This window comes from Equus quagga, chromosome 7 (assembly GCF_021613505.1).
Source record: "Equus quagga isolate Etosha38 chromosome 7, UCLA_HA_Equagga_1.0, whole genome shotgun sequence".
Lineage (NCBI taxonomy): Eukaryota > Metazoa > Chordata > Mammalia > Perissodactyla > Equidae > Equus > Equus quagga.
The window spans coordinates 8,086,366-8,098,927 of NC_060273.1; the positions used below are offsets into that span (position 1 = coordinate 8,086,366).

General features: G+C 44.4%; 1 protein-coding gene across 1 annotated transcript in view; it reads right to left on the reverse strand.

Annotated features, from left to right (window-relative positions):
* GRIN2A (glutamate ionotropic receptor NMDA type subunit 2A) overlaps positions 1 to 12,562 on the reverse strand; it is a 359,148-nt gene that overhangs the window by 26,653 nt on the left and 319,933 nt on the right. The window contains exon 11 of the mRNA XM_046668114.1: positions 6,031 to 6,218. Within this exon, the coding sequence (XP_046524070.1) occupies positions 6,031 to 6,218 (188 nt within the window). The remainder of the gene's footprint in view (positions 1 to 6,030; positions 6,219 to 12,562) is intronic.

Genomic DNA, 12,562 nt, shown 5'->3' on the forward strand with positions numbered 1-12,562 from the left:
CGAGACTCTGATGTCAGCCCAAAGATATTAAGCTGGGAAGCTGGACAAGGGCAGTGCTGAAGACATTAGCAACCCATCCAGTGGCTCAGAGCAATTTATGAGAATCCTAATTAGACCCATGAAGAAGTTGTGCAATCACACAGACACTGTTTATTCCGCGGGCAGCGTGAGGTCTCTTACAGTCAAGAGCCATCCTGTGTGCCTCAGCGGAAGAGCGGCCAACCAATGAAGGCACCAGGAACGTCAACACGGACCCACTCAGAAGCAGGCAGTGGGCTTCTCCACTGACTCCTCTCCCGCACTCTCCCACTCCAAGGCCTGTGAGCATCATTATCCTGGAGTGGTGCTTTCTGAAACTCTAGTCTATTGCAGCAAAGTTCCCTATTAATACAGGAGCAGAGTGTGTGGTCCCTTCCAATTTATCAATCTAGATGAGTCTTTAAAACAGCTGCTTGCAAATTTGCAGTACAAAAGGGACAAAGGGAACCCAATGTGCCTACCCGACTGAAATGCTATATATGGTATCTTTCATATATTTCATGTATGAGATCTATCATATATGCCCAAAGATGATATAACTGGAGTCACTAAGCAGTTTTTAAAACTGGGAGAGTCCCAGCAAAATGGGTTGAGCTAGTCACCCGATTAATACAAGAGAGCCATGTGTCATATCCTTCAAATATTTCAGATTTGAGATCTATCATATATACCTAAATATAAGTGCAATGGAATATGCACGTAAATAATTTATAAAAATATGTAATAAATACATATATTTAATTTTATTTGTTCAATGAACTCAGACTAGATACCAGGGACAATTAATGTATTTCTGAGTTTAAAAATAAACCAACAACCAAGAAAATTGAACGAAGTACAAAGAAGAAGATTAAACGCTTCTCAAGGCTAAAGCGTATTACTTATAGCTAAGCTGATCAGGCCACCAGTGACCAAGATGTCTCCTACGAGCCTGGTTTAATGGAAAGATGATCCAAACTGGAGTCAGATGAACTTCGTTCCATTTTTACTTCTCTAAAAATCTATACAAGGTGTCCTCCAAGATCATCAGCATCAGCATCACCTGGGAGTTGGTTAGAAATGCCGAATCGCAGGCACCCCTCCCCAGACCGACTGCAACAGAATCTGCATTTATTAACAAGACCCCCCACGTGATTCCTGTTCTCGTTAATGTCTGAGCAGCTCTGCCATAGCTCACTTAACCCAGCTGAACCTCCTTGTTTTCCTGCTCTTCAAAATGGAGATAATAAGATCCACTCCAGAATATTGTATGAAGAGTTACTGACACCATTTGTGAGGTACTTAGCATGGTCCTGGACCTTTGGGTCCAGGCTCAAGAACAACTGTTTCCTTCTTTTTCTCAGTATCACGTGCTCTGAATAATATTGTGATATAATCCTGGTCTGCTCAGCATCTTTTTGCTGGCCTCTATACATCAAAAGGGCTTTAACCTCTATGATCTTCCTTCTGTCTCTTCAAATCCCAGAATCACATAAAAACAAATTACAAAATCCATGAGATTGGTGGGACCTAAGAGATCTCCTGTTCAACCTCCCTTTTGAAGCCAGAAATACCGTTTTATTTTAGGTCCCAGACTTACTCATTCTTTATGTTCTCACTCAAGTGTCACCTTTTAGGTGCTAGGCGGATACCAGGTACTTAGTAGGTATTTACTGATTGCGGGATGAGTTAATGAATGCGGCTCTATGAACTCTGGACTATTCTATTCTTTGTCTAAATCTTACGATACTCGTTTTCTTTATTATTTATTCTGTTCTTTCATTCTTCTATTAAAAAAACGAGTATATCTCATATTTCTCCTTGACCACTCTCTCCCCCACCCAAGACACCTAAGAATACATATCTATACATATATATGCACATATTAATTCATATATATGAATTATTATAAATATGTTCATATTTTGAAATTAGATATTTTGTTTATACGTTGTCAACCAACTGGACTATAAGTTCCTTGAAGGAAAGAAAAAGATCGTGACATCCCCTTCTTGGAACATCAGTGCCCAGGAAGGTATGTTTCTCAACAAATATTGGATATTGATGATCAATGCTGAAAAGCACCTATGAGTGTCACTAAACTACTGAGATCTCTATGGTGCACTCCACTATTTCAGAAGGACACAACTATTAGACAAGAAAGGGAAAGTGAGGTCTTATTGGGATCCTGTGTATCTCTTGAGGCAGATCAGTAGCTTTTTTCCTAGGGAAGTGCCTGGCAGGCTTCACGTAAGAGGTTCCCCCCAAATCAAACACTCCACTCAAAGGTTATATTTACACAGCTCATTAGGAAAATTTTTTATACTTCTGACACTCATTTGACTCGTAATCGTCCACTGAAGCTACTCTATAACAAGAGATAAACACTCCATTCTAGAGGATGAATAATAATTAGGTACCGCTCAGCACTGTGCTCTTTACAAGTCTAATTTTAGAGCATAATTAATCCTGGTGAAGCTGCATACGATAAGTGAAATATTTATGCAGCTGCGTTAATTCATGTACTTACTCCTAGAGAGACATTTAGATTTGGACATGGCTTTTGGGAAGATTATCTTAAGACGCCCCCTGCAGCAACGTCATTTTCTCTCCAATGGCTTTGCCTCCAGATGATCTCCAAAGATGAAGCTGAGAAGACACATTTCCAAACCCCAACAGTTTGACCACAAAAGCAATGAGCCAGGACAGAAAGTATCTATTAGAATCTAGATGCTTTGCTAGTACAAGGAACATACCTCTCGCCTATGTGGATGTCTTTACTTTTCATTTTTTATTTGCCACAAAGAGGATATTTTCTGTTCAGTACTAAAAAGGTTGTTTCCATGATACTAACTTGACCATATTATCACCAAGGCAACAATAAATAACTGTGCTGAATGTTGGAGTTGTGGATGGACAACGATGAGGACTAGGAGGAGGGTGGTGATGATGATGGTTGTAATGGTGTTGGTGATGATGATGGTAATGATAACAATGATGGAAGTGATGACGACGATGGTGGTGGTGATGATGGTGGTGTTGGTGATGATGATGTTGGTGTTGGTGGTGGTGTTGGTGATGATGATGGTGGTGGTGATGATGGTGATGATGATGATGGTGGTGGTGGTGGTGGTGACGGTGATGATGGTGGTGATGATGATCGTAATGATGATGATGGTGATAATAACGATGGTGGTGGTGGTGACAATAACGATGATGATGATGATGATAAGGATGGTGGTGATGATGGTGATGAAGATTCTAACAGCTAGCATTTATCGAACCATTTCTATTTCTAGGTGCTGCACTTAGCTAAGCTATTTACACGTTTCTTCTCATTTCATCTTCATACCAACCTTATCAAGTAAACATTTCTACGTTCATTCACCAATGAATAAACTGAGGCTAAAAAAGATTACCCCTTTCCCAAAAGTATTTGTAAATGGGACAATAGATTTAGTTTAGATAAACACTAAATTACTCCTTCCTAAAGGATCTATAAATCTCAAGTGTCTGATTAGCCAACTTTCATAGACATCCTAGAGAACTGAATGAAAGAGGAGTCTTCCATAATTGACCCCCTTCCAGAGTAAAGCCCCTTAAGCAGATGCTTTGCCACTTACTAGCTAGCGGACTCACAAATGCTCTGAGCTTCAGTCTCCTCCTCTGTAAAATGGGTAGAAGCAATATTTAACTGCAGAAGGCTGTTATGAATACAAAATTTTAAAAAACATGTAATGCATCCAGTACGGTGATTGGCATATCCTGTTCCAAAATATGTTGCTGTTTCATAATAGATGCTACAAGAGCGACAGCAATGGTAGGTAGGAGTAGAATTAGAACTCGCTTATTTGACAGCTACGCATCATGTTTAGAAGTTTCCTGTTGAGTTAAATACATCCCAATGCCACCCATTCATCCATGCATGTACTTATTCACTCAATCCTTCATTGACCAGTTACACGTTATGTTTAGGATTTCGTGGCATTTACTGCTGGAAATGAGACTCTCGTTTGCTGAGTAGTTCACCCCGAGTATGGGTGATTAGGCAACCACTGTTGCAGATGGAAAAATTAGCCCTGATTCTTCACCCCTTCTCTGTGTCCACACCCCTTGTCATGTAATGCCAAAACTCCTCCCATAAATGGTACCGTGTGCCTCTGATCCCTTGACTTTGGGCTTGGCCATCTGACTTGCTTTGGACAGAAGGGTGTTAGCAGACGTGAATGTGACAAAGCAGAAACTTGAAGTGTGCATATGCAGCTAGGTGTTTTTCTCTGTGCCTCTGACACAGCCGAGAAAAGAGCTTCTCCCAGGTGTCCCTCCAGCCTCAGACCAGAACAAACACAGGCGGAACAGAGACCACGCTGCTGACCCATGGGCCTGCAGGAGGGAGCAGAGCCACCACAGCCACCTCGGCCTGAGGCAGAGCTTCTCCACTCAACCTGAACTCCCCTAAGCAAAATAAACATTTATTGTTGTATGCCTCTAAGATTTCACAGCTCTAGCTGACCAACACAGCCACAAATCCCTATTACACAGCAGAGGACACAGCTCGTGGTCTGAGGAAGGTACAAATGCCCTACAGGGAATTCAAAGAATCAGATGTTCTTATTTAGGAGTTAAATATAAAACACATTTAGATTTCTTGATGGCACTGCAAGAATCCAGGGTTTAATTCTGGGAGTCGAGAGAAGAGGAGAGGCTGCAAGGAATTACCTACATTGTTCAAATTCACATCAACGCTATGCACCAATAGCATATTCTGTAACCAACTCTGGCTTCAGCCTCCACTCATTCTTGAATGCAGCTTGCACTCTATGCTCTGAGCTTTTGTATCCCACTCTCACTTACTCAAGCCTTACCTGCCATCTCTACTGGCTTTGCCTTTCCTTTCCTAGTGTTGGCAATTTAAAGGAAACAAACATGCCCTCAGAGCCACAACAGGATTCCAAAAACCATGCTATGAAACAATGGGCTGTGGTGAGATCACCAACTAGGAAGTAGAGAAGGACAGTCAGAAGGAAATGCTGCTGGGGACAGAGTCAGTCCAATTAGCTGTGCAATTCCATAAATGCCATAATCCCATTAGATTGTAAGCCCCGTGAGGGTGGAAACCATATCTTCTGGCATGATAGGCAGTCAAGAGGTGGACTGTAGTGGAAACCCATGGGATTTCTGCTCACTGTTCCTCTTCTAGAGCTTGCCTCTCCTTCATTCCTCCATAGGATAACAACAGGAGCTGTAGTGTTAGTACGACATAACTCCACCCCTCAGAAACTCCCGAGGGGTCCAGGCAAGAGTCTTTGACCCAAAATACATCAGGAATCATTCCTCGGGAACTTGAAATTTAGAATGTAGAGAACAGAGATTGGGATTCACTGTAGCCTAGTTATGTAATGTCATTGCTCTGGAGCACAGTTTCTCAACCCAAGTACCACTAACATTTGGGGTCAGGTGATTCTGCATTTTGAGATGTGGGGGGCTGTCCTAGGTATTGTAAGATATTTGACAGCATCTCTCATCACTGGCCTCTATCTACTAGATGCCAGTAGCAAACAGCCTCCTGGTCACGACAATCAAAAATGTCTCCAGACATAGCCAAATATCCCCTGTGTGTGTGTGGGGGGGGGGGCGGGTTTGGGGTAGTTGCCCCCCATTGAGAACCACTGCTCCAGAGACAAGACCTATGAATTCCTGCTGTTGAGGCCCCAGGACTGTCCTGGCTCCTGTTTTTTCTCTAAATCTATTTGCTCAACTCTTTCCTAAATTCACTGAGACAGACACTTCTGCATCCTTAAAATAAATTCCTTTTTAAAATTTAGTTGTCTAAAATTGAGTTTCCATTATAAGCAACCTCCAGAACCACGGTATCACGTGCTAGGCACTCAATAAATATTTTTAGTGAGCAAACTCATCATATGAAAATCCACTGGAAAGCCAATTAGCAAACAGAGAGAGAGTACAAGGGTCTCAAGTCCCCCGAAAGTAGGGGGTCACCCAAGGTCTTACCATCACCCACAAACTGGAGCAGGGCCAGGTCAATCTGCCTCTTCCAAGGGGAGCCCTTCTGGAGGGCAATCCCATACCCAGTGGTGGCAAAGATGTACCCGCTCCCGATGGTCACCAGCTTGCAGCCTTCGTCCCTCCCCGCCTTGTAATTCAAGACGGCCGCGTCATAGATGAAAGCGTCCAGTTTCCTGAAATGACAAGAAACCAAGGAATGATGGAGACGCCAGGGTACCATCTCAGGGCCCAGCTCCTGAGGCCTGATCCAGCATTACACACTTTCTTTCACACTGGAGATGATGACTCATGGCCGCTCCGTCCCCTCATCATAAAAGGATCTATTTTTAATGAGGAGCTAAAAGCCAGACCCTTTTCTTTCCAAGTTACAAGAGGCAGCTAAATAAAGACATGAAGAATCCTTATGCCCAAGTGAGTAAACAGTTGAGTTTGCCGGTTTGCTAAGTGTTTGCCCTTGGCACTCCCAACAGTGGAGAACAGCAGCCTATTTAGAAAAGTTTGCCTCGGAACAAAATAAACGATTAAGGGACAGGAGAGTTTGGCAATAGTGTACGGAAAGGCAGAGGACTAAATAGGAATGATGCTTTTTCCTCCCCAAAGAAATATGCTGACTGTTCATTTATATTACAAAAATTATTACGCAGTAATTTTTAGAAAACCAAATAACGTAGAAAATATTAAGAATACAACTAAAATTTAAATTGCCCATAATTCCATAACGCAGAGGCAACCTCTGTTAACACATCAGGGAACAGTCTTCCAAATGTTTTATGCACGTGCACACACACATACATAGATATAGGCACACAGGGTTTGGCAAACTTTTTCTGTAAAGAAAACATAGCACATAGTTTAGCCTTCGCGGGCCATATAGTCTCTGTTGCATCACTCAGCTCTGCTGTTGTGTCATGCTATAAGCTGAATGTGTGTCCCCCTCCAATTCCTACGTTAAATTCCTAACCCCCAGGACCTCAGAATATACTCATTTGGAGATAGGGTCATTGCAGATGTAATTAGTTAAGATAAGGTCATACTGGAGTACAATGGGCTACCTAGTCCAACATGACCTGTGTCCTCATCAAAAAAGGGAAATTTGGCCACACACGGGAGAACGCCACGTGGAGGATGGAGTGACGCTGTCACAAGCCTAGGAACCACCGAAGCCAGGAGAGAAGCCGGAACAGATCCCTCCCCAGTCCTTTCAAAGGTAACGTGGTCCTGCCGACGCCTTGCTCTTGGACTTCCAGCCTCCAGAACCATGAGACAAAAAACCCCTGTTGTTTAAGCTTCTTAGTTTGTGGGTCTTTGTTATGGCAGCTGTGGAAAACTCACACACGGCATGAAAGCAGCCGTAGATAACACATAACTGAATGAATTCAGCTGTGTTCCAATAAAAGGTTATTTGCAAAAACAGATTGCCCATGAGCTATAGTTTACCAATCCTTGTTTTAACCCCCAAAATATGACTATTCCGCACAAACCTTTTCACCAATTGCTTCCTTTTCTCATCTCACGCCACACACAGTGAATGTGTTTCCATGTCAATAAACATGGCACTTTTTTCCTTTGTTGATATACTTATTTTTATTAAGGTATATCTCGTACACAATATAAAGTGCTAGATAAACTTTTACGTACGTATACATCCTTGAAATCGCCGCACAGTTCAAGGTATGGAACATTATCATCATCTCAGAAGGCCTTATGCTCCTCCGGTCAGCACCCCCAAAAAGCAGGCATCAAGGAACCCCCTCAATGGCATAGCTGTGCCTGATTCATTACCCAGGTCCCTATCAGTGGGCATGCATATCGCTTCCAATTTTTAGAGCCATATAACAAGCTGGAAATGATCACCCTTGAACATGGCGGTGGATGCCTCAACTCGAAAGCAGGCAGGAAAACGAAATCAGAGGTTACTCCACTTCCTGACACCTTCTCAACTTTATTGCCTTTCCATCCTTAACAAGAAAACATAAAACAGTAAAGCAAAGAAAAATAAAAGTGGCAGGGAGAGGATGTAAAATGCTGCATCCTCTCAGACACGGCTGCTGGCGGGTTCCCCATGGAAACAAAAGTCTCTGGAAGGTTTACGGCCGCGTTCTTCATTTTAATTTTTGTTTCTGTAATGGTTGGAGATGGGGGGGGGGGGAACTACCGGGCTTGTCTCACCAGGAAAAAGCCTCTGAAGCTTTTATCCTAAGGCTGTGGGATTGGAGACTCGGTTCTATACTCTGAGAGTAATACAAGGGGATCAGATCACCCAAGCGGAAGAGGAAGAAAACTGGGCATTGTCAGTGGTGACGGTGAACCGGGGCTGACAAACCAAGAGGAAACAGCCTTTCTGAACAGACAGCAATGCTGCGACCTGTGGAAACACGGGATGAGGAGATTTATAATGTCGGTTTGTGTATGATGGCGGTAGGGCGTGTGACAGGAGCAGGTAGAAGAGATCTGAGTTCTAGTCTACATTTAGCGGATGGCGCGACCTCCGGAAAGTCTCTTCCTTCTTTCGCACTTTTGGTTCCTCATCTGTGAGATGAGGTGGTCATTGTGGTCCTGCTGAGATACACATCCAGCTGTGGCATTCTATGATTCCACAAGCCAACAGTCACCTTCTGTCGCTCTCCTTATGGGAAACTGAGGCTAGATAACATGAGTGTCCTGAAGACGGCAGGCCATGGATGGCATTTGTCTTCTTGATGAAGCTGGGCTGCTTGCAACGTCAACACTTCACATTTCAAAGTTGCCATGGAGATGCTGAGAATCTGAGTTTTATTAAGACTTTCTAAGCCTTACCCATCTCTCTTCTCTCAGTTCCTCAAAAGATAAACATAAATACACGTGTATGTGCGCACAGGGGCATTGAAATGTTAAGGCCATCTGTCGGTGTTGGGGTGAAACCTCTCCCCCTCCTGTTGACCCAGCACACACTGATGCGTTGCCGGGATGGAAATCTAAAACTGTACCTGGCAATCATAAGAGAGTTGTCCCACAGCAGTTTAAATCAGGATTTTATAGACAGGCACAGATTTCTGCAAATCATTACCATATTTCATGACAAATCTTCTTCAGCTGAGAAACAAACAGCCAGATGAGCAGAAAGAAAACAGGAAGTTTTCTAGGGTAACAAAGTTTGCAAAAGCAAGATGCTGTCAAGTCAGAGGGAGGACCATTGCAAAAGACACGCTTGGTTCTGAGCAAAGCAGTTACACATGGGGTGGGCTGGTGGCTGTTCTCTCGCAGGGGTCTGGCCAAGGAGGGCCACAGATGGGCCTTCCCTCCACGGCCTGACTCTCTGTGGTCTCGGGGTCACATCAGAACCAAATCGAGGATGGCACATGAAGGAAACTGTGGGACCCCATGATCTTTTCTCTCCCTCATCTACGATTTTGGAGCTGGAGTCTAAATGCAATGGCCACAGTTGCCTGCATGTCTAAAAACATCCTGGGGCTTATGCAGCCTCACTGATGGCGACAGTCGTTGTCTGCATAGTGCTTTACAAAACAGTGCACAGCACTTAAAAATATTGTCCCATAGAGGCCTCGCAACTGCCCAGTAGGAAGATATATTATTATTGATAATATTATTATTATTATTTTTCTATGTTATCTATAAGCAGGGGAGGTTCTATGAGGCTAAGGCTGCCTGGAGCTCATCAGTGACATTTCCAAACTCTGTACTACAAAACTCTCTATGACCGCACTCTCTCGGGGAATTTTCTGCAGTGATGGAAATGCTTTCTATCTATGCCGTCTAATAAGGCTCTGAAGCACTTGAAATGTGGTTAGTGCAACTGAGGGACTGAGCTTTTCTTTTGATCTCATCATTTTAGTTTTATTTATTTTTACTTTACCCTTAATTTAGCTTCTGATGTAAATGGTCAATGCATGGCTGGTGGCTGCTGGAGAGGACAGCGCAGCCCTCCACGTTCTGTGGTGGCAGGGAGGGCTGAGGGAGCAGGGCTGTGGGTTCCCCTCCTTGCTCTGACTCAGAGAGGTCTCCTTTTTGATCTCTTTTCAAATGAAAGAAAAATGTTCCCATCATTAAAAAGAAAAAATTAAAACTCGCCGATGTCCTCAAGAATTTTGTGGTCAAAGACTCTGAGGCAGCCACCTGTATTTCTGAGCCTGAGTCCTCCCTCTGCAAAGCAGAGTGGACAATACTTGCCCTTTGAGGGCCGTTGGGAATAAAGTGATGCTATTAAAGTTTAAGATGTGTGCACAGTGCCTGGCACATAACAGATGCTCAAACCACACAGACGCATTCAATCGAGTTCGGAGTTTATGGCAAAGGAGCTCGCAACTTTTATGCATTCTATGTGACAAACCCAGTACTGAATACTCTATATGCATTATCTCATTCATGTACTCCTTCTAACTGTGCAAGGATGGACGTCCCACTGCGACCCCTATTGTCAGATGAGGAAACTGAGGCACAGAGAGGTAAAATGACTCAACACCGCCCCCCCCCCCCCCCCACAGCTTATAGGTGTCAAAGCAGCATTTGGAGTTAGGCAGTCGGCTGCCAAAGACCACAGACATAACCACAATGACCATGTTATCCACAAGATAAATGGAATATCCATGTGGAATAGACAGAGACAACTCTGTCTATTACTTATGAAATTCAGACTCTGGGGCACAGCTAAAAGTCAAGCCCAAAAAAGGAGACAAGGAAGAAACCAGAGAAGCTGGAGTTTTAAAAGGTTTGGTAGGCTGTTCAGTTCCGTCTCTTTCCCATCACACGCACAGCCGTGTAAGGTCTAGAGTCATCTTCACAGATGTCTCTTGTCCCCAGCACATCCTACCCAATTCCTTCAGGAGAACCTTAGGTGTAGATGGCCACATCTTCTTGTTGAGGGTAGAGAGTGAGAAAGAGAAAAAGACCCCCTGAAACGGAAGCCCAATTTGGAGCAAACTCATTTCAGGGGTAGGAGCTGCGACTGCGGCAGACAGTGACATACTAGGCTGCAGGGCGGCAACTGGCAGCACTGGGCTTGGACAACACCAAGATTAAAGGCTGGCCCTGGAGCAGAGTCCCTCAGAACTCAGAGCAGTCAGCTGGAAGTATGAGGGCTCACCGTCAGCTTCTCTGCTCAGTGTTTCCAAGAGGAAATCATCTTTGTCCCAGCTCCTGCCCAGGTCAAGTGGCTGTCCCTGGCTAAGTGCTTCTCCCACTGGGCGGAGGAGGCTCAAAGGACAGTGTCTGAGAACCGTGATGGGGACAGAGCCCCTACCCGGTCCCCCTCTTTGCCTCCACTCCCTACAGAAGGGTGATCTATTCTCCAAACACTTGTGACAAACGAGACGACACCTCGGCTCTCCAGCGTGAGGGATGCAACAGAACTGGAGCCTGAAATGAAGGCAGTGCTGTGATGTGCTGGCTGCAGGACGTGCCCACCCACCACGGGGCATCAGAGAGGCTGTGTGGGTGCTGTCACCCTCTCCCTGTCACCGGCAGTCCTCAAGGACCGCAAATGATTAACAATGACAGTAATTCAGAATGAGAGGGGGAAAGAAGACCTCCTTTCTGTAAATTTGCAAAGAAGCAAAGAGGAGTAGCACACGAGCCCCATGCTAATTTAACCTAGCAGTTTCCTGCTAGATTTTTCGACAGCTTTGAAGAGCTGCTCCAGCTGTCTCGAGTGTGGATCTGACCCTGCTTCTTCAGTCGGTCTCTCTCGTACCTGCACAATGGCCTAACAGTCCACTCCTAGTCCCAAGACTGCTGGTCAGCAAAGCTGATTCCCTCACACAAGAGAAGACTATGGCCTCGGGTCCAGGCACAGCCCCTTTGGGATGGGGACTTGTATTGTCAAGCGGCTTGACATTTCCTAATCAAAAGTTTCCGGTTTTAGCTCATCATCTCCTTATGCATGTTTTCAGATGCTCTCTGGGGGTCTCAGCACATTTAAAGGCTAATTATATAGTTAAAGTTAATTATTCATTCATTAACATTCAAGAAGCCTTTAACAAGACATTGACTTGCTCTGATGAATTAATGAAACCAGTGTGTGTGTATATGTGTGTGTGTGTGTGTGTGTGTGTGTTTTGGAGGTCTAGTCTAAAGTGTTACTGAAAATTAAACATCTCTTGGATGATAACTGAATGTACTTTTTGAGGTCACATCAAAGCCTTGCTTGGAAAAGAAACGCATCAGCCAGAAATTTAGGCCAGACAGCAGGTGGGGGCAACTGTGGAACAGTGGACAAGACTCAGACCCGCCTCTGCCAGCTCTGTGAATGAGACCCTGTCAGGGGACCTCTCTGAGCTCGGTTTTCTCATCTGTAAGATGAGTAACAGCATCCCTCTCACAGGGTGGCTGCTGGACGGATGGAAACAAAAGGGAAGGTGCTTTGTAAACTGCAAACCCTGGTGCAAATTCAGGAGGTGGTTGTGGCAGTGACGACGTTGTGGGGGAGTGGAATTGGCCACCCAAAAGGTATCTCTTTGGCTTGATTATTTATTTTTTGTTTGCTGAGGAAGATTAGCCCTGAGCTAACATCTGTGCCAGACTT